The sequence below is a fragment of the Rhinopithecus roxellana genome, chromosome 5 (genome assembly GCF_007565055.1).
Source record: "Rhinopithecus roxellana isolate Shanxi Qingling chromosome 5, ASM756505v1, whole genome shotgun sequence".
Classification (NCBI taxonomy): domain Eukaryota; kingdom Metazoa; phylum Chordata; class Mammalia; order Primates; family Cercopithecidae; genus Rhinopithecus; species Rhinopithecus roxellana.
Window position 1 is genome coordinate 112173910 of NC_044553.1, and position 27831 is coordinate 112201740.

The 27831-nt window shown below is 43.3% G+C and overlaps 1 protein-coding gene across 4 annotated transcripts; it reads left to right on the forward strand.

Moving 5' to 3' along the window:
- Positions 1-12: 12 nt before the first annotated feature.
- HYKK (hydroxylysine kinase) lies at positions 13-27831 on the forward strand. 4 transcript variants are annotated; one of them, XM_030930182.1, is made up of 6 exons: positions 20-304; positions 6002-6343; positions 7845-7984; positions 19836-20019; positions 20522-20616; positions 26661-26832. In XM_030930182.1, the coding sequence occupies exons 2-6, from the start codon at positions 6007-6009 to the stop codon at positions 26697-26699; spliced, it is 795 nt and encodes a 264-aa protein (XP_030786042.1). In that variant the 5' UTR covers positions 20-304; positions 6002-6006; the 3' UTR covers positions 26700-26832. The 4 variants fall into 4 exon arrangements, with proteins under 4 accessions (XP_010381451.1, XP_030786042.1, XP_030786043.1 ...); XM_010383149.2 differs by lacking the exon at positions 20522-20616 and having other exon boundaries at positions 13-304; positions 26661-27831; XM_030930183.1 differs by lacking the exon at positions 26661-26832 and having other exon boundaries at positions 20522-21014.

Genomic DNA, 27831 nt, shown 5'->3' on the forward strand with positions numbered 1-27831 from the left:
AGAAAGTCAACGGAAGTCGGATCTCTGAATTTCTGTTCCATTCTGTAGCAGCCTCCTAGGCGGGGCCAGGAAAAAAATCCGGGTCTCCCGGCCTCGCCCCGCCTTCCAATAGTCTGCGCTGACTGGGCGACGAGGGACCGGGGGAAACCAATCAGAAGTCAGGACTCGCGGGGCTTGGAGGAGGGGCGCGGGGGCTGCGGCCTCTGCGGACCGTGCTCTACCTCCTGGCTACAGTGCGGGGCCGAGGCCGCAGTACCCGGCTGCTGGAGAGCGAGATCCACCCCAGGACGTCGGGTCGCTGCGGGTGAGCCAAGGAGGGGAAAGCAGAGACGAGCCCCGCGTCCCCGCTGCGGGAGTCGGGGGCGTCCCCGAGGGCAGGGAGGCTCGCTGCGAGTGTGGAGCTGTGAGTCCTACGCCTCAGGCTCCTCCAGTCCGCGCTACCCTCAGCTCGCGGCGTGCGTAATGGGCAAGTCACCCTTCTCCCCGGACCTCACCTGTAACCTAGGAGGGCTGAGCTGGGCCCCCAGTATGAAAGCATGGCACCCGAGAAGCTGTCGAGGGCAGCCCTCCCAGGTCTGTGTGGGGTCGCTGGCCGAGGACTGTGCCTGCGCCTGGCAGGTGTCTACTGGGAGCAGTCTCTGAGCTCCACTGGACCTCACTGATAACCCTGCGAACCTGACTGGTGCGCCCTCCTCCTCTCTTTTCCAGCCTCTTGGTTCAGCAGCCCCTCCGCAGCCCGCTCACCCACCACTCTTTCCCCTTCACCCACCAGGAAGACCCTTAAAAGCAGCTAGTAGTGTATTGTTGTCTTTGAAAAGCTACAGATGCTAGATTCCCCACCTTTCTGTTTCATGATCCCCTTGGGGGTGAACTGCCCCATGGGTCTGTGGAGTGAAGGTCACCCTTAGTTCACCATTTAATATTAAATAAGGGACTAGCCTAGGGGCTGAGAATACAGAGATTGACTGGGTATAATCCCTTGGAAGGACGCAGCAAAAAGGAATGTAGGAGAAGAAAGGTAGAGTTGGAAGACATTGCTAAGGTTGAATTTACTAGACTTTGTTACACGTTGGGAGTGAGGGACAGGAAAGAATCAATAATGACTCCTGTTTCTTGTCTGGTATACCTTGCACAAAGTACAGAGCTTAAGGTCCAGCCCCTGCTGGCTGTAGGACAAAGGTGGTGAGAGTCTGGCGCAGATCCTGGAGTTGGAAATCACACTTGCTTCCTGCGGGCTTTTTCAGGAGCTAAAATACTGTTGGCCGGATATATAGAGCAACAACCTATAGTACCCGAATTCCTCCTCTCCCTTTGAATGAAGTTGGAAAAAAAATTAATAATTTTTAAAAATGTATGAGTGGGCAACATAGCAAGACACTGTCTCTAAAAATATAAAAATAATAAAATAAAATTAAAAAGACAGGCATGATGGCTTGCACCTGTAATCCCAGCACTTTGGGAGACCAGGGTAGGAGGATTGCTTGAGCCCAGAAGTTCGAGATCAATCTGGGCAACATAGTGGGGCCCTGTCTTTACAAAAAGTAAAAAAAAAAAAAAAAAAAAAAAGCCAGGCGTGGTGGCACCTGCCTACAGTTCCAGCTACTTGGGAAGCTCAGGTGGGAGGATCCCTTGAGCCCAGAAGTTGGAAACTGCAGTAAGCAGTGATTGCGCCACTACTCCAGACTGGGTGACAGAGTGAGACCTTATCTCAAAAAAAAGAGAATTCCTCTCCATACATAGGAGACATTTGATTAAGATGGACATGTCTGATAAACATTTTTTTCTTTGTTTTTATTTACTTTCAGGAGTTGACTTGATCTGTGCCATTAGTTCTATGATTTGGAGCCCTTGTATAAAGAAAAAAGGCAAACTTAAAAGAACTTTAGTGGCATAGAATACTAGAGCTAGGGCCGGGCGCGGTGGCTCACGCCTGTAATCCCAGCACTTTGGGAGGCCGAGTCGGGTGGATCACGATGTCAGGAGATGGAGACCATCCTGGCTAACACAGTGAAACCCCGTCTCTACTAAAAATACAAAAAAATTAGCCGGGTGTGGTGGCGGGCGCCTGTAGTCCCAGCTACCGGGAGGCTGAGGTAGGAGAATGGCGTGAACACGGGAGGCAGAGCTTGCAGTGAGCCGAGATCGCGCCACTGCACTCCAGCCTGGGCGACAGAGCAGGACTCCGTCTCAAAAAAAAAAAAAAAAAAAAGAATACTAGAGCTAGAGGAGACTTTTAGTAATAATCTAGTCCAACTCTGTTTTAGAGGAGAACATGACTAGTCCAGAGTTTCAGAGGTTAGGTAGCAGAGCTGGGACTAAAATATGTCCTATTTCTCCCAGCACAACTTTTTATTACATCAGTCGCTTTGGATGGCCAGAGCTAACAACCTTGCTTTATACAGCTATGGAAAACAGGGCTCTCCTAAAAGGAGCTTAACAAGTCAAAGATTGTATGGGAACATCTGGACTAGAAAGGAGATTGGCCTTCACCAGTTTCCTCTAAGGTTCCTTCCAACTTTAGGAACTTATCATTCATTTCAAATTCAGAATTGTTCTGACATCTCTCACACTTTGGGAGTTGAAAATGACTCCAGGAGTTCATCTTGGAGTTAATGCTTCAGTTCATATTACATTTTGAATACTTACCTTATACCAGTTTACCTATCTCCAGAAGGAATGTTAAAATTCCTTGTAAAGTTTTAAGCCTAAATACAGTGTGACAGGATGTGTTGGTTCCCAGAAGTTTCAAGTGCAAAGATTGTTTTGAAACTCCATTTAGGCTTTGTCACAATATTTTCAGTGAACAAAATCTGAATGGCTTAACTTGCTTCTGAAAGCAAATGCCTGGTTAGAAAGTAAACAGGAAACATGATTGTCAAGAATGCATTAACTTGCAGTAACAGGTGATGGAAACCGACCAGTGGCACAAGCTATGCAAGTTAAGAGGCTGGAGCAATCACTTTGGGTAGGAGGATCAGGGAAGGCCATGGCAGGGGGGAGGGGGTGGTTAGCGTTTGAGGTTTACCTTTCCCTTCCTCCCTGCCTCCCTCCCTCCCTCCCTTCCTTCCTTCCTTCCTTCCTTCCTCTCTTTCTTTTCTTTCTTCTTTCTCTTTCTCTTCTCTCTTTTCTTTTCTTTCTTTTTGACAGAGTTTTGTTCTTTCGCTCAGGCTGGAGTGAAGTGATGCGGTCTCATCTCACTGCAACCTCCACCCCTCTGGGTTCCAGTGATTCTCCTGCCTCAGCCTCCTGAGTAGCTGGGATTATAGGCGCCAGCCACCACGCCCAGCTGATTTTTATTTTATTTTTATATATTTTTTATTTTTAGTAGAGATGGGGGTTTCACCATGTTGGCCAGGCTGGTCTTGAACTCCTGACCTCAGGTGATCCACCCACCTCAGCCTCCCAAAGTGCTGGGATTACAGGCGTCAGCCACTGTCTCTACGTACCCTTATTTTAACTTGAGTCATCAGGCTATAGTCCTGGGACTGAGGCAGGGAGGGGGTCATATAGGAGATTTCTGGTGTGTCTCCCTGAATGTTATCCCCTTTCCCTCACTGGAGTTAGGTGGGATTTTGCTGTGACAGAGCCAAGTAAATTAGGCATTAACAGGCATATGGTCTGATTTTTGGAGTTCCAAGAAATTCCTAAGATCCACCTCTCTTGTCCTAGCCAGTTTCTCAGAAGGGCTCTTTCTTTTTTAAAGGTAAATTTTACATTCAGTGATATTCACAGATCTTACTAGTTTACTTAGGTTTTAAGTTTTGACAAATGTAAGCCATGTAACCAAAGCCTAATCAAGATGTAGAACACTTGTCTCTCAGAAAGTTCTCTCATGCCCCTTCCCTGTCAGAAACAACACATCTTCCACTTTCCAGAAAAGCTAACTGTTCATGAGATTCTTTTTTTTTTTCAATAGAGAAGGGGGTCTCATTATGTTGCCCTGACTAGTTTCGAACTCCTGGCCTTGAGTGATTCTCCCACCTTGGCCTCCCAAAGTTCTGGCTGGGATTACAGGTAGGAGCCACTGTGCCCAGCCGATATGATTGTTTTTGTATAATACTGTATCCCCTGAACAGCAATCAAAACATACCCTAAAATGCAGCTCACCCTCACGATGTTATCAATTATTTACAACTTAGTATGAAAGAAGGATTAGAATAAAACTATTTTGGGAAAACAACATGAGATTGTAACAACCTTAAATATTTGGTTCCTGAAGGATGTTCAGAAGTCCTACATTGTCTTTCACATGTAGCTAGATGCTCAGGAAATATACCAGCTATGAGTAGCAGAGGGTGGAATTACCAAGTGAAAGACAACAGTCTCCTGCCTCCCCCATGTATCCAAATCATACTTAAAAATTCAAGGCCCAGCGTAGTGCTCATGTCTGTAATCCCAGCACTTTAGGATTACAAAGCTGAGGCAGGCAGATCATTTAGCCCAGAAATTCAAGACCAGCCTGTCCAACATGGTGAAAACCTGTCTCTGCAAAAAATACAAAAAATTAGCCTGATATGGTGGCTTCTGTAGTCCCAGCCACCCAGGAGGCAGAGGTTCACAGGAGGCTGAGGTTCAGGATCACTGAACTTGGTGGTTGAGGCTGCAGTGAGTTGTAATCACGCTGTTGCACTCCAGCCTGGGTGATGGAGCGAGACCCTGTCTCAAAAAAAAAAAAAAAAAAAAAAATCAATTCAGGCCGGGTCCAGTGGCTCACCCTGTAATCCCAGCACTTTGGGAGGTGTAAGTGGGAGGATCACTTGGGGCCAGGAGTTTGAGACCAACCTGGGCAACAAAATTAGTCCCCCATCTCTATCTTTAAAAGTAAAAATTCAAATCTATCTTCTCAAGAATGTCTTCCCTTAGGCTGTAGTAATTTCTCTCCCTCTCAGCTTCTGTCACAGTTTTGGCAGATATTAATTTTATAGGTCACAAACTCAAATGTAACTTTACTTTTTGCAATTGACCTTAATTTTAATTTTAAGCCCCTATTCCCCTCAGCAGTGGAAAACATATTCTTTACAATTTAAGGTAATCTCAGTCACTTCAGTGTTAATTCAATCATTTCAGGTTAATACTTATAGTTAATACAGGGTTTTCTTTGGCTCTCTGGCCTTATCTCCTCTAGTGACTCACACAATACTTAGCTCATCAGTCTATGTTTTTCTATTTGAAATATGCATAATAAATTAAATAATGATCCTTATAATTTAGCAAAACTGTGACTATAAAAGATCACTGTATTTGAATTTATTGTTAAACCTAAGATGGTAGGAATATAGTCAAAAGGACATAATCATGGATTAGAAGTCTAGAGAGCTGAATTCTTTTTTTTTTTTTTTGAGATGGAGTCTCGCCCTGTTGCCCAGGCTGGAGTGTAGGGGTACGATCTTGGCTCACTGCGGACTCAACCTCCCGCATTCAAGTGATTCTCCTGCCTCAGCCTCCTGAGTAGTTGGGATTACAGGTGCCCACCACGACGCCTGGCCGATTTTTGTGTTATTAGTAGAGATGGGGTTTCACCATGTTGGCCAGGCTGGTCTCGAACTCCTGAGCTCAGGTGATCTGCCTGCCTCTGCCTCCCAAAGTGCTGGGATTACAGGCTTCAGCCACCAGGTCCAGCCCGAGAGCTGAATTCTTACTATGACTTAGTATGTAACTTTGGGCAAGTCACTTAACCTCTCAGAACCAAAATTTCCCCTATAAAATTAATGGGGGAGGAGGAGGGATTGGACGAGGTGATACCAAGGTGCTTTCCTGATCTGTGTTTGGGAGGTAAGTTTAAAAGTAATTTGTCCTATAAGAATTTGTTTGCACTTGTCAAAACATCTACTTCTTGATCTTATTCACTGATTTGATATTTTTTAATTTTATGAGTAAAACTTAACAATCAAAAGAAGTACAGAATCAATAAAAACATTATTGGTCTGTCTTGAGAAAAATCATTTAAATAAATATGTTCATCCTGTGTCCCCTTTCTGTTTGCTACTTTTTGTTCCCCTAGACATAATGTCAAGTGGAAATGATCAGCAGTCAGAGGCTCTTAGCAAACCCACTTTCAGTGAGGAACAGGCCTCTGCATTAGCGGAGTCAGTGTTTGGGTTGAAAGTTGCCAAGGTCCAGCCACTTCCTAGCTATGATGACCAAAACTTTCATGTCTACGCTTCAAAAACCAAAGATGGCCCAACTGAATATGTCCTCAAAATAAGCAACACCAAGGCTAGCAAAAATCCAGACCGGATTGAAGTGCAGAATGACATCATCATGTTTTTGAAAGCAGCTGGATTTCCAACATCCTCTGTGTGTCGCGCTAAAGGAGACAACACAGCTTCTCTCGTGTCTGTAGGTAAGAGATGACCAACTTGCTGACCCATTACCTATCCAGACACATCACTGCCTTTTGACCACAAGTAGAACTATGAAGGGCAAGTTCATAATTCCAAGGGTAGATGTGGTTGTTATTTTTTTAGCAGCCTCAATAGTACACCCTTAGAGGTGGTTATTTTTTCAGTGTTGGGAGAAACCACAGCATCATCAAAGTGGTGATTGGTCCTCTGATTGAGTAGTGGTTAGAGCCCAATGTGGTATAAGTTTTCTGTTTAGAAAGGCCCTGACAGATAGTAACTAAGGGAACTTGTGAAAATCAGGGGAACATTTTTTGTTTGTTTGTTTGTTTTGTTGTTGGTGGTTTTGGGTTTTTATTTTTGTTTGTTGTTTTTTGAGACGGTCTCACTCTATCACCCAGACTGGAGTGCAGTGGTGCAGTCACAGCTCACTGCAGCCTTGACCTCCTGGGCTCAGGTGATCCTCCCGCTTCAGCCTGCTAAGTAGCTGGGACTACAGGCACGCGTCACCACGCCCAGCTAATTTTGTAGTGTTTTTGTAGAGGCAGGGTTTTGCCATGTTGCCCAGGCTGGTCTTGAACTCCTGGCCTCAAGTGATCTGCCTGCATTGGCTTCCCAAAGTGCTGGGATTACAGGCATGAGTCACCATGCCTGGCTTGTTTTTTTTTTTTTTTAAACCAGAAAAATAATAAAATATTTTTATTAGAGAAGCTATAAATTCTGGTGCTGCAGTATAGTAGAAAGAATACTGGAAATCAGGAATTTTAGATTTTAGCTTTGTCATTACTGTATATGTAACCTTGGACACATAGACCACTTAAATCCCTAAGACCACCAGTCCTCATCTGTGAGACAGTCCTTTTCACCTCAAAATACTAAAATGCCAAGAATGGACCTAATTCAGCTCTTTAAGCAGCAGGCTAAAACCAATTTCTTCAAGTTTTTTTAAAGGTTTGAAATCTTGATTGTCTTTTTCTCTCTTAATTGTTCACCATTCTTTCTTAATTTGCATTGCTACAAATACCTGAGGCCCATTGTTCCCTGAGACATAGTTATTGTCCTGTGTTGCAAACACAGGCTGTCCTGCAAGAAGCCTGATTCTGGAAGTCATTTATTGGTACCTCACTCCCTTCAACTGTGAACTTATAAAAGAGTATGTGTTGTTGCTTTCATTTACCACAGTAGGTAATTTCTGTGTAGAGCTAAGGCTAGCAGAGTTAGGGCTATAATTTTGTTGCTATGTCAATGGCCAGTTCCAGTGTTCTTAAGGTTTGTGTATTCTACCTTCTTGCTTCATCTGCTCAACTCTGCCTCAGAATCCTGCCGAGCTGTTTTAGATTAGCACATTTTTGTTGTTGTTCTATAATTTCTGTTCTTTTCAATAATACTTGCAAAGGCAGAATAGCTTCTAATTCTATTATATCTAAATATCTATCTATATCTATCTGTCTCTCAATGTATATATTTAAAATAGTCAAAGGATATTTTATTCCATCCATTTAGATAGTGGCTCTGAAATCAGAAGCTACTTGGTGAGGCTGCTGACTTATCTCCCAGGAAGACCCATAGCTGAGATTCCCATCAGCCCCCAGCTGTTGTATGAAATCGGAAAGCTAGCTGCCAAATTGGATAAGACACTGCAGGTAAGATATGGGGCTTTATTTTATTCTAAGGGATGTTTGTTTGTTATTTTATTTTTAAAATAAACTAAGAATCAGATTCTCTTTTTATGTATGGTGCACCTAAGGTATGTTATGAAGGGAATGGAGTCCTAGAGTGCATACATTTTATGACAGTAAGGCCAACTTCTGCCAAACTCTTACTGGTGTAGTCCGGGTGTGGTGGTCCACGCCTGTAATCCCAGCACTTTGGGAGGCTGAGGCAGAGGGATCTAACTTGAGGCCAGGAGTTTGAGACCAAAATAGTGAAACCCTGCCTCTTCTAAAAAATACAAAAATTTAGGGCATGGTGGCATGTGCTTATAGTCTCAGCTACTTGGGAGACTGAGGCAGGAGAATTGCTTGAGCCAGAAGGTGGAGGTTGCAGTGAGCCGAGATCACACCACTACTCCAGCCTGGGCGACAGAGCAATACTGTCTCCAAAAAATTTTTTTTAATTTTTTTTTTTTTTGAGACGGAGTCTCACTCTGTCGCCCAGGCTGGAGTGCAGTGGCCGGATCTCAGCTCACTGCAAGCTCCGCCTCCTGGATTTACGCCATTCTCCTGCCTCAGCCTCCCGAGTAGCTGGGACTACGGGTGCCCACCACCTCGCCCAGCTACTTTTTTTTGTATTTTTTAGTAGAGACGGGGTTTCACTGCGTTAGCCAGGATGGTCTGGATCTCCTGACCTCGTGATCCGCCCGTCTCGGCCTCCCAAAGTGCTGGGATTACAGGCTTGAGCCACCGCGCCTGGGCAATTTCTTTAAATTAAAAAATAAATAAATCTTACTGGTGTATTGGAAAGATTACCTAAATTTTTAGAAATTCATGATATTCTTCATGCTGCTCACTGAAAACAATCAATATTCACAAATGGAAACCTGAAGATTTCATCCAGTCACAGTATAATCAGCTGGAGCTCCGTGTGAAGCAATAGCTAGGTTGCAAATGGATTAATAATGTATGTTAAGGATGTTTTTGCCCTATAAAAACAATATAATGTATGACAGGTGCCTTTTAGACTCACCCATAAAACATCTTCATTTATTCAATATTGACTGAGTACCTTTTATATTAAAAAAATCACAAGACAAAGGAAATATATTTACTATTTATTAAGTAGAAATGGATCATCATAAAATAAAGGTCTTCATTGTCATCCTCACTTTGAGTGAGCTGAGGAGAAGGAGGAAGAGATGGGTTGGTCTTTTTTTTTTTTTTGAGATAGGGTCTCATTCTGTCTCCCAGGCTGGAGTGCAATGGTACCGTCACAGCTTAATGCAGCCTCAACTTCCCAGGCTCAAGCATTCCTCCCATCTCAACCTCCTGGGTAGCTGGGACTACGGGAGTGTGTCACCACACCCATCTAATTTATTTTTGTATTTTTTGTAGAGATGGGGTTTAGCCATGTTGTCCAAACTGGTCTCAAACTCCTGAGCTCAAGCAGTCTTCCCGCCTCTGCCTCCCAAAGTGCTGGGACGACAGGCATGAGCTACCCCACGCCTCGCCAGGGGGTTGGTCTTAGTATTAGGCCATTCTTGCACTGCTATAAAGAAATACCGGAGACTGGGTAATTTATACAGAAAAGAGGTTTAGGCCAGGTGCGGTGACTCACGCCTGTAATCCCTTCACTTTGGGAGGCCAAAGCAGGAGGATCACTTGAGGCTAGGAGTTTGGGAGCAGCCTAGGCAACATGGTGAAACTCTGTCTCTACTAAAAATACAAAAAATTATCCTGGCGTGGTGGTGCATGCTTGTAGTCCCAGCTACTTGGGAGGCTGAGGTGGGAGGATCACCTGAGCCCAAGAGGTTGAGGCTGCAGTGAGTTGTTATCACACCACTGCACTCCAGCCTGGGTGACAGAGCAAGACCTTGTCTCAAAAAAAAAAAAAAAGAAAAGAAAAAAGAAAGACATTGCTCCACTTCTTGCTTGCATTTTTTCTTTTCTTATTTTTTTTGAGACAGAGTTTCTGTCTGTCACCCAGGCTGGAGTGCAGTGCTGTGACCTCTGCCTCCCGGCCCATTGCTTGCATTATTTCTGACAGGAAATCTGCCATCAGATTGTTCCTCTGAATGTAATGTGTCTCTTGTATGTATGTGGCTGCTTTTAAGACTTTCTCTTGAGGCCCGTCGGGTTGGCTCACACCTGTAATCCCAGCACTTTGGGAGGCTGAGGCAGGCAGATAACTTGAGGTCAGAAGTTCAAGACCAGCCTGGCCCACATGGCAAAACCCCATCTCTACTAAAAATACAAAAATTAGCTGGGCATGGTGGTGCATGCCTATAATCCCAGCTGCTTTGCAGACTGAGGCAGGAGAATTACTTGAACCCAGGAGGTGGAGGTTGCAGCGAGCCAAGATTGTACCACTGCACTCCAATCTGGGTGACAAAGCAAGACTCCATCTTAAAAAAAAAAAAAAATTCTCTTTATCTCCAGTTTTGAGCAGTTTGATTAAGGTGTGACTTTGTATAGTTTTCCTCGAGTTTCTTATGCTTGCCATCCACTGGGATTCCTTGAGTGGATGTAGTGAAATTACTTGGAAGCAGTTTGATCCTTTTGGGTCATGCTTTTACTACTTGATAGATGGGACCAAGGATCAATTTACTACTGATCAGAATCCTTCAGTGTCCTGTGAACTGTGAGGTTTTCCAGTGTGGACGGTAGGAACAGGCACTCTTCCTGGTCCTGTGCGTGCCAGGTACTCTTTCTTCTAATCCCTTCAGGTAGCTCTTTTCCCAGTTTTGAGTAGTTTCCTCACATTTACACATGGGTCATACACCAATCTGCTAAATTATCAAGGGGAACATAATGCAGATCCCTGGAGTGCTCTCTCTCTGCAGCTCTCCCATTCCTGGTCATCTGTCCTGCAAACTCAAACTACCTTGGTCTTCCTGGACTCTCAGCTCTACCTCCTCAACTCAGAGAGTCCTCTGGGCTCCATCTGGGTCTTCCCTCTCTGCACCGCATCCTCTCTCAAGGCAGTGAGCTGGGGCAAACTACCCGTGTGTGTTTTATTTTTTATTTTTTTTGAGACAGGGTCTCACTCTGTCACCCAGACTAGAGTGCAGTGGCACGATCTCAGCTCACCGCAGCCTCTGCCTCCCAGGCTCAAGGGATTCTCCTGCCTCAGCCTCCTGAGTAGCTGCCACCACTGCCCAGCTAATTTTTTGGTATTGTTAGTAGAGATAGGGTTTCACTATGTTGGCCAGGCTGGTCTTGAACTCCTGACCTCAAATGATCCACCTGCCTCGGCTTCTGAAAGTGCTGGGATTATAGGCGTGAGCCACCACACGTGGGACCCTTATTTGTTTTCATTCTCTCAGGGATCACTGTTTTTCACTACCTAATGTCTAATAACTTGAAAACCGTGTTTAATGTATTTTGTCCACTGTTTTTGATTTTTCTGGCAGGAGGGTAAACCCCCTCTTGGCCAAAAACTCAAGACCAGGCCGGGCGCAGTAGCTTACACCTGTAATCCCAGCACTTTGGGAGGCCAAGGCAAGTGGATCACCTGAGGTCAGGAGTTCAAGACCAGCTGGCCAACATGGTGAAACCCCATCTACTAAAAATGTAAAAATTAGCCGGGTGTGATGGTGGATGCCTGTAATCCCAGCTACTCAGGAGGCTGAGACAGGAGAATCACTTGAACCCAGGAGGCAGAGGCTGCAGTGAGCCAAGATCACACCACTGTACTCCATCCTGGGCAAGACAGAGCAAGACTCTTTATAAAAAAAATAAAAACTGAAGCCCCTGCAGTGTAAGTAGTATTCATTTATCCTTAGATTGTCAAATAGAAATATTGTAACCTTTTTTTCTGATTAAAAATCCTTGTGTGATCTGTTGTGTAAAGAAAACCAGATAAAAATACAAAGAAAAATTAAGTTACTGGTAATTCCATCATCCAGAGATGACATTCTCTGAACCATTTATTCCATGTGCCACACTATTCCACAGCCCCAGGGGCATACTTGGTGCTTAGCATATGTTTATAAACCCACAGACCTTCTTCTGTACTTACAATAATCACCATTTTATATTGCACTCTATTCATCTATTCAACACATATTTATTGAGCTTCTACAAGGGTTTGGGTGGTAAACATATTAAACATTTCACTTGAAATAGTTTTCAATTAAGTTTGAGCAAATTCATTTGTGGACTTTCGTTAAAATGTTCATTTGTTCATAATAATATAATTTGGATTTAAATAGCCCATTCTAATTAACTTATTTTTAGGAAATTTTCTTCACATATTAATTTTATTTAGAAAACCTTTGAACTGGGCCAGGTGCTCATGCCTATAATCCCAGCACTTTGGGAGGCCAAGGTGGGTGGATCACTTGCGGTCAGGAGTTTCAGACCAGCCTGGCCAACATAATGAAACCCCATGTCTACTAAAAATACAAAAATTATCCGGGCGTGGTGGCAGGTACCTGTAGTTCCAGCTACTTGGGAGGCTAAGGTAAAGAGAATCACTTGAACCCAGGAGGTGGGGATTGCAGTGAGGCGAGATCACACCACTGCACACCAGCCTGGGTGAAAGAGTGAGACAACGTCTCAAAAAAAAAAAAAAAAAAAACCCAAAACAAAAACCTTTGAACTGATTGTAGTGCTCAGTAAAGTCTGTCTACCTTCCTCAGACTTAAACCTGCTATTGAGCTGTTTAAATGACTGTCTGTTACATAATAGCTTTCCTTTACCAGTAACCTTTCCTTCTGCCCTATATGTGGGCTTCATTCATATGCCTATGGCCACTGAACTTTCAACTTTTCCTTCTATATTCTGAAAAAGTAATAGTTTCAGAGGGAAATAGCACCACATCATTGCTGACAGTGAGTCAATTCTGCTGTGCATTTAGCCACCTACTGCTCTGCTGTGCAACTTACTTTAAGTTGTCTTACAGAGGACAACAGAGCTCTAGAGGGAACCAAGCCTTCTTCATTTGGCATTACATGCATCTTATCATGCATTATTCCTGTTGCTCATCCCCTCACCCAGTCTTACCCCATGGCTTTGCAGGAGCTAAGTTCTTAGTTTTTCTGTAAGTATAAGAACTGTAGAGTCTATGAAAGATAATAGATACAAGTGTGGTATTTTAGTCATGTAGGCATGGCCGAGGCTGGTGGCTGCTCTGCTGGGGACATGGTTGGGCCATTGAAGCTTCCCGCAGTTGGTCAGGTAGGCCTGTGGGATCCAAAGAAGGTAGTTCTGGGGATTGTAGGGGCCAGAACTGAGGAGTTAACAAGTGAAGGGACCAAATAGTACTGGAATTTGGTTGCCATTTGGTCCACAGATGGGCTGGAAGTCAATCTCAGGAGATTTCATTAACTATAAGAAAGAAGAAAATATAGGACAGGCTTATGAGTATGACTGTGGTAAAAGCTTTGTACTTGAGAATACAATATGCATGGGAAATGGGAGCTGAGGTGTGGGGTAGAGAATGAGGGAGTTATTCGATTGGTGCAAAAGTAATTGTGGTTTTGCCATTACTTTTGATTGCAACACTGCAGTTACTTTTGCACCAGCCTAATAACAAGAGGAGGGCTAAGATAGGCTAATAAAGAGTGCTGATTAAATTGTCAAGAATTCAGGTTGGTGTAGCAAGGAACCAAGTGGATAGAAAAGCCAGAGAAGTCAGGCAGATCAAGGACAACACTGATTTTAACAAACATGTATTGAGCACCTATATGTATGAAGTTTTCATTTCATGTCTTAGTGAATCCACAATTGATTGTAAAACTGGTAATTGATAGCTTGATTTTGCTATCTAAGGAAACGAATATCTGGGATATTAAGTGGCCAGAACCAGTTGAAACCTAGATCTGTCTGACTCAACCCCAGGATTTTTCCCAGTACCCCATACTAGAGAAGTTCCACGGCTGTGTGGGACAATCGTGCCATCATTTCAGAAGCTGACTCAGAGCCTTCCCTGAGTAGACTGTCGCTCCACTGGTAACCCAACTAGAATATTTTATTTCACTTTTCTTCTTCTTCTTTTTTCCTCTTCCTTCCTCTTCCTTCCTCCTCCTCCTCTTCCTCTTCCTGCTGCTCTTCCTCTTCTTCCTCTTCTTTTTTTACTCTTCCTCCTCTCCTTCTCCTCCTTCTCATTCTTCTCCTCCTCCTCCTCTTCCTCTTCCTCTTCTTTCTTCTTTCTTCTTCTTCAGATGAGATCTCACTGTGTTGCCCAGGGTAATCTTGAACTCCTGAGCTCAAGTGATCCTCTCACCGCAGCCTCCCAACTAGTTGGGATTATAGACATGAGCCATGATGCCCAGCTATTTTACTTTCTTTAAAAATAATAAATATGCACAGTATAAAATTTCAAACAGTACTGAAAGGTATAAAATGAAAATTTTTTTCTCTCCACCATCATCTCCATTCCTCCATAATCCCAGTCTCCAAAAGTAACAGCTCCTAACAGTGTTTTTTCAGTGCTTACTATGCAATGTCTTTGTGATCGCAATTGGCATTTAACACACAGGATGTTAAATGTACAAAAGAGAAGACTCTGGTTCGAGACCAGCCTGGCCAACATAGGGAAACCCCATCTCTACTAAAAAAACTTTTTTAAAGTTAGCTGCCTGTAATCCCAGCTATTGTGGAGGCTGAGGCAGGAGAATTGTTTGAGCCTGGGAGATGGAGGTTGCAGTGAACTGAGATCGTGCCATTGCCCTCCAGCCTGGGTGATAGAGTGAGACTCCATCTCAAAAAAAAAGAGAAGCTCCAAAGCCAGGTGGGGTGGCTCACACCTGTAATCTCAGCACTTTGGGAGGCCAAGGTGGGTGAATCACTTGAGCCCAGGAGTTCGAGACCAGCCTGGCCAACATGATAAAACCCTGTCTCTACTAAAAATACTAAAAAATTAACTGGGCATGGTGACACATGCTTGTAATTTCAGCTACTTGGGAGGCTGAGGCATGAGAATCAGTTGAACCTTGGTGGCAAAGGTTGCAGTGAGCTGAGATTGTACAACTGGACTCCAGCCTGGGCAACAGAGTGAGACTCTGTCTCAGATTAAACAAAAAAAAAAAGAAAGAAGAGAGAGAGCAGGAGTGCTATCCTCAAAAACCTGGAGGACTAATCCTGTTCCAGATGGTCTCAGAGGTCATAGTTGGAACCAGTGGCATGGATACTATTAGAGAGGCAGAGGCAGATTTTAACTGCACAAAAGGAAGAACACAAAGCCATCTCAATAAGGGTAAAAAGTACATACCATGGGAAGTCTGTTAGTCCATTCTCGAATTGTTATAAAGAAATACATGAGACTGGGTAATCCATAAAGAAAATAGGTTTAATTGGCTCATGCTTCTTCAGGCTATACAGGAAGCATAGTGGCTTCTGCTTCTGAGGAGGCCTCAAGAAGCTTCTAATCATGGCAGAAGGCAAAGTGGGATCAGGTGTCTTAAATGGCAGGGGCAGGAGCAAGAGAGAGCAAGGCGGGGGTGCTGCATACCTTTAAACAACAGATTTCATGAGAATGCACTCACTGTCATGAGAGCAGCCTTAAGAGGATGGTGCTAAACCATTCATGAGAAAACACCCCCATGATCCAATCACCTACCAGGCCCCACCTCCAATATTGGGGATTACAGTTTGGCATGAGATTTAGTAAGGACACAGAACCAATCCATGTCATTCTGCCCCTGGCCTCCCAAATGTCATGTCCTTCTCGCAATGCAAAATTCAATCATCCTTTCTCAACAGTTCCCCCAAATTTTAACTCATTCCAGCATTAACTCAAAAGTCCACAGTCCAAAGTCTCACCTAAGACAAGGCAAGTACCTTTCTGCCTATGAGCCTATAACATTAAAAACAAGGTGTTTACTTCTAAGATACAATGGGAGTATAGGCATTGGGTAAACACTCCTATTCCAAAAGGGAGAAATCAGCCAAAAGGAAGGGACTAAAGGGACTACAGGCCTCATGCAAGTCCAAAACCCAGCAGGGCAGTCATTAAATCTTAAAACTCCAAAATAATCTCCTTTGACTCCATGTCCCACATCCAAAGCACACTGATGCAAGGGGTGGGCTCTCAAGGCCTGGGGCAGCCCCACCCCTGTGGCTGCTCTCAAGGGCTGGTGTTGCCTGTGGCTTTTCCAGGGGCAGGGTGCAAACTGCTAGTGGATCTACCATTCTGGAGTCTAGAGGATGGTGGCCCTCTTCTCACAGCTTCACTGGGCAGTGCCCCAGTGGGGACTCTGTGTGGGGGCTCCAAGCCCACATTTGTCCTCCACACTGCCCTAGTAGAGGTTCTCCATGAGGGCTTCACCCCTGCAGCAGGTTTCTGCCTGAACATCCAGGCTTTTCCGTACATCCTCTGAAATCCAGGCAGAGGTTCCCAAGCCTCAACTTTTACATTCTGTGCACCCACATGCTTAATACCACTTGGAAGCCACCCAGGCTTCTAGCTTGCATTTTGTGAAGCAGTGGTCCAAGCTGTACCTGTACCATACCCCTTTGATCCATGGCTTGAGCTGGCACAACTGGGATGTGGGGAGCAATATCCTAAGGCTGTGTAGGGCAGCAGGACCCTGGGCCTGACCCACAAAACTATCCTGTCCTCCTAGCCCTCCAGGCCTGTGATGGTAAGGACTGCCACAAGTCTCTGAAATGACTTCAAGAACTTTTCCCCATTGTCTTGGCTATTAGTGCTTGGCTTCTTTTTATGTATGCAAATTTCTGCAGCCTTCTTGAGGTCAGGAGTTCGAGATCAGCCTGGCCAACATGGTAAAACCCTGTCTCTATTAAAAACACAAAAATTAGCTGTGCATGGTGGTGGGTGCCTGTAATCCCAGCTACTGAGGAGGCTGAGGCAGGAGTATTGCTTGAACCTGGGAGGCAGAGATTGCAGTGAGCCAAGATTGCACCACTGCACTCCAGCCTGGGCAACAGAGAGAGACTGTCTCAAAAACAAACAAACAACAACAACAAAAAAAAAAACAGATCTCATGAGAACTCTCACTATCACAAGAACAGCACCAAAGGATAGTACTAAACCATTCATAAGAAACCACCCCTATGATCCAATCACCTCCCACCAGGTCCCACCTCTGATATTGGGGATTACAGTTCGACATGAGATTTGGTGGGGACACAGATCCAAACCATATCAAGAAGTATTCCAACAGGCTACAGGACTATTTAGCAAGAAAATGCTACTGATAAGAGAATCATCAGGGGAAGGCTCTCAAACTCCCGGTCATAATAGTGAGTATTGAAATCCATTCAGAGAAACTTTTTTTTTTTTTTTAATTTTTTTAAATTTATTTATTTTTTGAGACGGAGTCTCGCTCTGTCGCCCAGGCTGGGGTGCAGTGGCATGATCTCGGCTCACTGCAAGCTCTGCCTCCCAGATTCATGCCATTCTCCTGCCTCAGCTTCCCAAGTAGCTGGGACTATAGGCACCTACCACCATGCCCAGCTAATTGTTTGTATTTTTTAGTAGAGATGGGGTTTCACCGTGTTAGCCAGGATGGTCTTGATCTCCTGACCTCGTGATCTGCCCACCTCAGCCTCCCAAAGTGTTGGGATTACAGGCGTGAGCCACCATGCCTGGCCTAGAGGAACTTTTAAAAGAAATACATTTTTTAAATTTTATTTTATATATATATATTTTTTTGAGACGGAGTCTCACTCTGTCACCCAGGCTGGAGTGCAGTGGCGCAATCTTGGCTCACTGCAACCTCCGCCTCCCAGGTTCAAGCTATTCTCCTGCCTCAGCCTCCCAAGCATTTGGGACTACAGGCACCTACCACCATGCCTGGCTAATTTTGTGTATTTTTAGTAGAGATGGGGTTTCACCATGTTGGCCAGGCTGGTCTCGAACTCCTGACCTCAAATGATCCACCCACCTCAGCCTCCCAAAGTGCTGGGATTACAGGCGTGAGCCACCATGCCCTGGCCAGAATATAATTTTTTTTTTTTTTTTTTTTTTTTTTTTTTTTTTTTTTTTTTTTTGAGACGGAGTCTTGCTCTGCTGCCCAGGCTGGAGTGCAGTGGCCGGATCTCAGCTCACTGCAAGCTCCGCCTCCTGGGTTCACGCCATTCTCCTGTCTCAGCCTCCCGAGTAGCTGGGACTACAGGCGCCCACCTCGTCGCCTGGCTAGTTTTTTGTATTTTTTAGTAGAGACGGGGTTTCACCGTATTAGCCAGGATGGTCTCGATCTCCTGACCTTATGATCCGCCCGTCTCGGCCTCCCAAAGTGCTGGGATTACAGGCTTGAGCCACCGCGCCCGGCCAGAATATAATTTTTAAAAACACCAGAATATGTCACATATAATGGTCTGAGAATTGTTTACTAAGACTTTTTTCTTTATATGTGTGTGCCTGTATACTGGGGTTATGATGTAAAATATGTTTCTTACTGCAAGTTGTGCAAAAAAGTTTGAAATAAACTTCACTGGATGACCATCAAGGCATCTTCCAGCACTCACTCTGTGAAAGAGGTCTGAACTGTGGGTCACAAGATCCAGGTCCTCCCTCAGCCTTATAATTACAAGTTGTTATCCCTCTGTGAACCCCAGTTTCCCCATTCGTGCAATGATAGTGAAAATTATTTACATCTTTAGATAGAGTGGTCAAAGTCTAAAGGCCCTTCCAATTCCAGAATTTTTTTATTCTAAGAACATCCTTTAATTCAGCAAGTATTGCTCAAGCAGTGCCTTCAATGTGCCAGGCACTGTTGTAGGTGTGGGGATACAGGAGTGAACGAAACAGACAAAAAACAGCCCTACCCCTCATGGAGCCTATATTCTAGTGAGAGTAGACAGTAAAATAAGTAAGTGAACTATGACAAATGTTAGCAATAAGTGGTAAGAAGAAAAAACAAGCAGAGATGACAGGTACAAAATATCAGGGAGAGGGTTGAAATTCTAGATGGAGTGGTCAGGACATTCTCACAGAGAAGGTGTTTTTTGAGTAAAGACCTGGTAGAAATGACGGCACTAACCATCTGGTGAAGGGCATCCCCAAAAAGGGAAACAGCAAAAGCAAAAGGCTGTGAGGTGGGAACATGCCTAGCATGTTCCTTGAACAGCAGGGAGGCCAGGGTGGTTGAAGTAGGTGAGCAAAGCCAGTAGAAGATGAAGTCAAAGAGGTTACAAGGGGCATGGGTGAGAACAGAGTTCTTTAGAGCTGCCTCCGATTTCTTTTGTAAGCTGTGGGCAATAATGCCTATCTTTACATAATCATGAGGATCAAGTGAGCTGGGAATGTGCTCCCCAAACTGAGACATCCTGCACAGATACGAAGGGCTTACTATTTTGTGAGTTAAAGTAAATGGGGCAAGTCAATGACCATGAGAGAATGCCACCTGTCTCCCTCAGAGACTCCCTGGCCAGTCTAGAGCAGGTAGTCTTCTGAAGCAGCAGATCTCTTGTGATAGTGAGTGAGTTCTCACAAGGTCTGGTTGATTAAAAATATGTAGCACCGGCCAGGCGAGGTGGCTCCTACCTGTAATCCCAGCACTTTGGGAGGCCCAGGCAGGTGGATCACCTGAAGTCAGGAGTTTGAGACCAGCCTGGTCAACATGGTGAAACCCCATCTCTACTAAAAATACAAAAAAAAAAAAAATTAACCAGGCGTGGTGGCACATGTCTGTGATCCCAGGTACTTGGGAGGCTGAGGCAGAAGAATCACTTGAACCCAGGAGGTGTAGGTTGCAGTGAGTCGAGATCGTGCCAGTGCACTCCAAGCCTGGGCGGCAGAGTAAGACTCCTCTGTCTCAAAAAAAAAAAAAAAAAAAAAAAAAAAAAGAAAAATGTGCAGCACCTCCCACCTCTCAACAGTGGTTGCTCTGTCGAGAGACTAAGAATATCTCGCTTTTGATTGATTCAGAAATTCCATCACCCAAAGTTAAGTAGTCTTCATCGGAAGAACTTCATCTGGAATCTGAAAAATGTTCCTCTTCTGGAGAAATACCTGTATGTCCTGGGCCAGAATCGAAACCGAGAGATTGTCGAGCATGTCATTCATCTGTTCAAGGAGGAAGTAATGACCAAATTAAGTCATTTTCGAGAATGTGAGTATTCTCCCAATTAAGTATTTTTCTTGATATTTAAACTGTCAAATTTCATATCATCAAAAAAGTATGGAGGTACAATTTAGCTTTATCAAATCTTAAAATTTTGCCATATTTGCTTCTATTGCTTTTTAAATAATAATATTTTTACTTTCCTCAAAATTGCTACATTTGAAGCCTCCTCTAAACTTTACATGAGTCTACCTCTCTTCTTCCCATTAAATTTGCACATTACATATGCATGATTTATACATTATTTATAGTAGGGTTTGTGTTTTTCAAACTTTATATCAATGGTATCACACTGTGTATTATTATTCTGCAACCTGCCTTTTCTATTCAACATGTTTTGCAGATTGATTCATATGAATATTTGTAGTTTTAGTTCAGTTTATTAGTTTTAACTGCTAAATAGTATTGCATAGTATGAATATACCATAACTTATTTGCATGTACTATTACTATAATTTTTTGGTCCATTCTCTTGTTAATGGAATTTTAGGTTGCTTCCCATTTCTTTGCTACATAAATGATGCTTCAATGAACCCTCTAGTAGAGGAGTCCCCAGACCCCAGGAACTGGGCCACACAGCAGGAGGTGAGCAGAGGGAAAGCAAGCATTACCGCCTGAGCTCTGCCTCCTCTCAGATCAGCAGTAGCATTCGATTCTCGTAGGAGTGCAAACCCTACTGTGAACTGCGCATGCGAGGGATCTAAGCGAGAATCTAATGCCTGATGATCTGAGGTGGAACAGTTTTATCCCAAAACCATCCTTCCCCTAGTCTCCTGTCCATGGAAAAATGGTCTTCCATGAAACCAGTCCCTGATGCCAAAAAGGTTGGGAACCGCTGCTGTAGTATATATCTCCCTGTGTACACAGACAAGTGTTTCTCTAGGGTGTATATCTAGATATAACCAGCTTTTTCATCCAGCATTAAGTACTGGTCAAAGGCAAGGAACTGACTGGGCACAGTGGCCCACACCTGTAATCCCAGCACTTTGGGAGGCCAAGGTGGGTGGATCACTTGAGGTCAGGAGTTTGAGACTAGCCTGGCCAATGTGGGGAAACCCAGTCTCTAATAAAAATGGAAAAACTAGCTGGGCATGGTGACGTGTGCCTGTAATCTCAGCTACTCAGGAGGCTGAGGCAAGAGAATCGCTTGAACCCTAGAGGTGGAGGTTGCAGTGGGCCTAGATCGTGCCAGTGCACTCCAGCCTGGGCAACAGAGTGAAATCCATCTCAGAAAAAAAAAGGCAAGTAACTGAAGGGCATTTCTATCAAGGCCTAAGATAGGCAGTATGTGTTTCTCGGTGTTGACTTACTTTGTGTAAACACAATGTAAGGTGTAGCATAAAAACAGAGTTGATTTTTTTCCCTTTAAACCTGTTTTTCCCCCAATCTTCTTCATCTCATTAAAGTGGTATCCACCATTCACCTAGTTAATCTGGACAAAAAGTTAGGAGTCATCAGGCTTCACTTTGTTCTTTCTCTCACATCACAAATCTAATCAAATTCTATCCATTCTTTCTTCAAAGGAGAGCCTATGATCTGGATGATTGCAGTGGCCTTATAACTGGTCTCCCTGCTCCTACTGTGCCTCTCTACCATATATATTCACTTATCTTCCCTTTTTTTCTCAATACTACTTTTATAAGATTCTTCGTGTCATTGCATGTGCTAGAGTTGGCTAACTTTTATAACTAGAATATTGTATTCACTACTATACCACACATTATTCTACTCTTAAAGGATACTTGGGTTGTTTCTTATTTGGGGCTACTAAGAACAGTGGTGTCATGAACATGCTTGAGTCTCAGTATACATGTTCATTAGTCTTTGAGTGTATACTTTGGGGTAGGATTGCTAGGTCATAGGACATGTCTAATGTCTATATTCAGCTTTACTGGATAATACCAATGTTTTCAAAAGTGGTTCTATGAATTTATACTACAGCTAGCAGAGTGTGAAAGTTTTCATTGTTCTATACCCTTGGTGTGGTCAGACTTTTAAAATTTTCTCAATCTGATTTGTACATAATACTTTATCATTACATCATGGTTTTAAAATCCATCTCCCTATTTATTTATTTATTTATTTATTTATTTATTTATTTATTTTTTGAGACGGAGTCTCGCTCTGTCGCCCAGGCTGGAGTGCAGTGGCCGGATCTCAGCTCACTGCAAGCTCCGCCTCCTGGGTTTACGCCATTCTCCTGCCTCAGCCTCCCGAGTAGCTGGGACTACAGGTGCCCGCCACCTTGCCCGGCTAGCTTTTTTGTATTTTTTAGTAGAGACGGGGTTTCACCATGTTAGCCAGGATGGTCTCGATCTCCTGACCTCGTGATCCGCCCGTCTCGGCCTCCCAAAGTGCTGGGATTACAGGCTTGAGCCACCGCGCCGGGCCCATCTCCCTATTTATTGGCCATTTGAAATATATTCTTGAGAAATGCCAAGTCAAGTCTTTGGCCTTTTTTCTATTGAATTTTTTTTTCTCATTGATTTGTAGAAATGCTAAATATATTCTGGATATGAGTCCTTTGCTAGTTATATGTGTTACAAATATTTTGTCCCATTCTCTGGCATGTGTTTTCATGGTATGGTATGTTTGGATGTGTAATTCTGAATTTGTTTTTTTTGAGGCAATCTTGCTGTGTCACCCAGGCTGGAGTGCAGTGGCGCGATCACAGCTCACTGCAGCTTCGACCTCCTGGGCCCAAGTGATCCTTCCACCTCAGACTCCCAAGTAGCTGGGACTAAGCTATCCACCATCATGCCTGGTGAATATTTTTATTTTTGTAGAGATAGGGTTTCTCTATGTTGTTCAGACTGGTCTCAAACTCCTGGGCTCAAGCGATCCTCCCACCTTGGCTTCCCAAAGCACTAAGATTACATGAGCAACCGCACCAGGGCCCTGTTATTTTTTACAGCTTTATTGAGTTGTAATTCACAAACCATGAAATTCACCATTTATTTATTTATTTATTTATTTATTTATTTATTTATTTGAGCTGGAGTCTTGCTCTGTCACCCAGGCTGGAGTGCAGTGGTGCGATCTCGGCTCACTGCAACCTCCACCTCCTGGGTTCAAGAGATTCTCCTGCTGCAGTAACCCAAATAGCTGTGACCACAGGTGTGTGCCACCATGCCTGGCTACTTTTTTTGTATTATTACTCATGGATATTTAGAAGTATAAATCCTGTTCCCCAAAATACGATGAACTTTGTTGGTTATATTTTATTGTTGATCTCTACGGTAACTACATTGTGATCAGAGAACATACTTTATATTAGTGCTGTCCAGTAGGATTTTCTTCAATGAAGGAAATGTTCTATATCTGTGTTGTTCAATACAGTAGCTCCTATGTGGCTATGGGCATTTGAAATGTGGCTAGTGCTGCTAAGGAATAGGAATTTCAATTTTATTTTAATCTTACTGAGCTAAAAAAATTTTTTTTATAGCTGGGACTACAGGCATGCATCACCATGCCTAGCAGATTTTTTATTTTTTTTTATAGAGATGTAGTCTCACTATGTTGCCCAGGCTGGTCTTGAACTACTGGCTGCAAGTGATCCTCCTACATCAGCCTCTGAAAGTGCTGGGATTACAGGTATAAGCCAATGTACCCAGCTTGAATCCTGTTTTGTTTTTCTTTTTCTTTTTGTTTTTTTGAGACGGAGTCTCGCTCTGTCCCCCGGGCTGGAGTGCTGTGGCCGGATCTCAACTCACTGCAAGCTCCGCCTCCTGGGTTTACACCGTTCTCCTGCCTCAGCCTCCTGAGTAGCTGGGACTACAAGCGCCTGCCACCTCGCCCTGCTAGCTTTTTGTATTTTTTAGTAGAGATGGGGTTTCACCATGTTAGCCAGGATGGTCTCGATCTCCTGACCTCGTGATCCTCCCGTCTCAGCCTCCCAAAGTGCTGGGATTACAGGCTTCAGCCTCCGTGCCCGGCCCTTTATTTTTTAAAGACAGTTTCACTCTGTTGCCCAGGCTGGAGTTCAGTGGCATAATCTCAGCTCACTGCAACCTCTGCCTCCTGGGTTCAAGTGATTCTTATGCCTCATCCTTTCTAGTAGCTGGAATTATGCACCACCATGCCTGGGTAATTTTTGTATTTTTAGTAGAGATGGAGTTTTGCCACGCTGGCCAGGTTGGTCTTGAACTCCTGGCCTCAAGTGATCCGCCCACCTCAGCCTCCCAAACTGCTGGGATTACAGGCGTGAATCACCACATCCAGCCCTCCAGGTTGAATCTTAATGAATTTAAATAGCCATATGTGTCTAGTGGCTACCATATTAGACAGATCAAGCTCTATATGATTTCAGTCATTTCAAATACACTTTATCATGTAGTATTTGGTAAATTTTTATGAATGGTTCATGTGTGCTTTAAAAGAAAGTGTATTCTGCAGTGTTGGGTATGAAGTTATATATGCCCATTATGTCAAGTTTATTAATAATTTTTAAATTTTCTGTAACTTTCACTTACATTTTGGTCTGCTTTTTTTTTTTTTTTTTTAACAATTATTGAGTAAAGTACATGTTAAAGTATATTTTAATCCTACTATGATTGCAGATTGCCTATTCTTTGCTTGTATTTCTGTCAAATTTTGCCATATATATATGTATATAAATTTTTTTTGAGATAGAGTCTTGCTCTGTTGCCCAGACTGCAGTGCAGGGCTCACTGCAATCTCTGCCTCCCGGGTTCAAGTGATTCTCTTGCCTCAGCCTCCTGAGTAGCTGGGACTACAGATGCCCACCACCACGCTGGCTAAATTTTGTATTTTTAATAGAAACAGGGTTTCACCATGTTGGACAGGCTGGTCTGGAACTCCTAGACTCAAGCAATCCACCTCGTTGGCCTTCCAAAGTGGCCAAAGGGATTACAGGCATGAGCCACCACGCCCAGTCAAATTTTACCTTATATATTTTTGAGTCAATTATATAATATGTCCCAATTTCAGAAATACATACTTTAAAATCTATGATTTACAATAATATTGTTTCTATGTGCCCACTCACTATGTTACATTGCTTAAGCATGATTTACACAATCCTAAATCATATAGAAAAAGTCAGCATTATAATTAAAAGTTAAAAATTATATACTTTATATCATGTATGTGACTCAGGGCTTCATTGCTCATGGACACTTACATCTCTTACTAATCTTTAGTCAGTGGCTTAAATCTGTGCTTCTTAGACTATCAATGGTAAAAGACAAGTGTGCGTTTTTTCCCCTAACCCATTACAGTCTGGCATATGGTCCTACTATGCATGATTCGCTTACAGTTCGTGTCACATGCAACTAACCATGGGAGTTTGACAAAACTTGAACTCATGTACGCTCCGTTCAATGAGACAAGGCCAATGATCACACTCTTGGATGTCATATCACTGTAAAATTTTCTAAACACTCTCAACTCTGTTCTTATCTCATGCAGACTAGTAACATTTTGTAGACCAGTACTGGCCACAGACCCCACTTTGAGTAGTACTGACTTAAAATATCACCACCAGGCCAGGCACGGTGGCTCACGCCTATAATCCCAGCACTTTGGGAGGCCGAGGCGAGCAGATCACGAGGTCAGGAGATCGAGACCATCCTGGCTAACACAGTGAAACCCCATCTCTACTAAAAATACAAAAAATTAGCTGGGCATGGTGGCAGGCGCCTGTAGTCCCAGCTACTTGGGAGGCTGAGGCAGGAGAATGGCGTGAACCCAGAGCTTGCAGTGAGCCGAGATCGCGCCACTGCACTCCAGCCTGGGAGACAGCGAGACTCCGTCTCAAAAAAAAAAAAAAAAAAAAAAAAATATATATATATATATATATACACACACACACACACACACACACACATATATATATATATCTCACCACCTATTTCAGGAATCAAAAAATGGGAAATTTAGAATTACCACATTATCAGAAAATTTTGTTTAAAATCCTAGGTGAGGCCAGTCATGGTTGCTCAGGCCTGTAATCCCAGCACTTTGGGAGGCTGAGGCGGGTAGATCATTTGAGGTCAGGAGTTCGAGAGCAGCCTAGCCAACATGGTGAAACCCCGCCTGTACTAAAAATATAAAAATTAGCTGGGTGTGGTGGCACACTCCTGTAATCCAGCTACTCAGGAGGCTGAGGCAGGAGAATTGCTTGAACCCAGGAGATGGAGGTTGCAGTGAGCCAAGATTGTGCCAGGGTACTCCAGCTGGGCAACAGAGTGAGACTCCATCTCAAAGAATAAAAATAAAATCCTAGATGAAAATAAAGGTAAATCTGGTTCATTCTAGGACTCTTTGTTTCTTCTAACAATATGAATATGTTTCTGTTCTTTTTAAACATTTCTGGGTTTGAGCAGTTCTTTTCACTTTACTCTTTTAATAGCCAAAATCAGGTATTTGTAGCGACTGCAGTCTCCATCTTCTGGCCTTGTATTGATGAAAAGCAAAACAACCACCCCAAATTAACTGCTTTTATTCTTTTCAGATGAAATTATTTTACTTCAAGAAAAATAGGGCTTGGCCCTTTATCTCTGACTGCTCATCAAATTATCTGAATGGCTTTGCCTATGAAAGAGAAATGAAAGGGGAATAAATTGGGATATTCAATAACTATTTTTATGTGATTTTTCTATTTTCAGGTATCAATCATGGAGATCTTAATGACCATAATATTTTAATAGAGTCTAGCAAGTCAGCCTCTGGAAATGCTGAATATCAAGTGTCTGGGATTTTAGACTTTGATGACATGAGCTATGGCTACTATGTGTTTGAACTGGCAATTACCATCATGTACATGATGATTGAAAGCAAGAATCCTATACAAGTAGGAGGCCATGTCCTTGCAGGGTTTGAAAGCATCACCCCACTGACAGCTGTAGAGAAGGGTGCTTTGTTTTTACTTGTATGCAGTCGTTTTTGCCAGTCACTTGTCATGGCTGCATACTCTTGCCAGCTATACCCAGAGAACAAAGACTATTTCATGGTTACTGCAAAAACCGGGTGGAAACACTTACAGCAAATGTTTGACATGGGTCAGAAAGCTGTAGAAGAAATCTGGTTTGAAACTGCCAAATCCTATGAATCTGGGATCTCCATGTGACTGAGATCTCCATGTGACTAAAAGTTCACTTTAATGTGGATAATTAAAATAGGGTCCAATCAAATTTTAGGAAGGATTTTCCTGTATAGTTAAAAATCAATTGATGGAATGGATCAATTCTGAATATGACAGAGCACATGAAATCCCTAGGTCTTCAAGCAATCTCATGACAATTTTTTAAAATTCACAAAAGTACCACGAGCAAGCATATTTTTCTGTGAGTCTCACTTGCCATGTCTATAAACACATATGATACCATTTTGAATCAGATAATCTCACAAGATCTATTCCAGCCCTGAGATTAATGACTGTTTTCAATTTTTAAAATAATATATACATACAGATATATTGACATATTTTAAATATCTGGACATAACATACTGACCTAGATAACATACTAGCAGTTCTATGAAACCTCCTCTGATCTGTCCTTTCTTTCAAATCCCAGTGCACTGTGTCTTTTTCATGGCCCATCACTTTGCATAATGGATTATGGTTGTACAGTCATCTTGCCTGAGAGCTATTGAGGGCAGAGACCATGTAGAACTTATTTTTGTCTCCTCGTCCCTTCTTATCACACCTATTATAGTGCCTTTCCTACAAAGAGGTCTTTAAAAATATTTGAAAATAAATGTGTGCCAGAAGAAAGGATGGAGAAGGCACACACTAAGATGCTTTAGGAGAAAGCACAGACAGCATTCTTTTTTTTT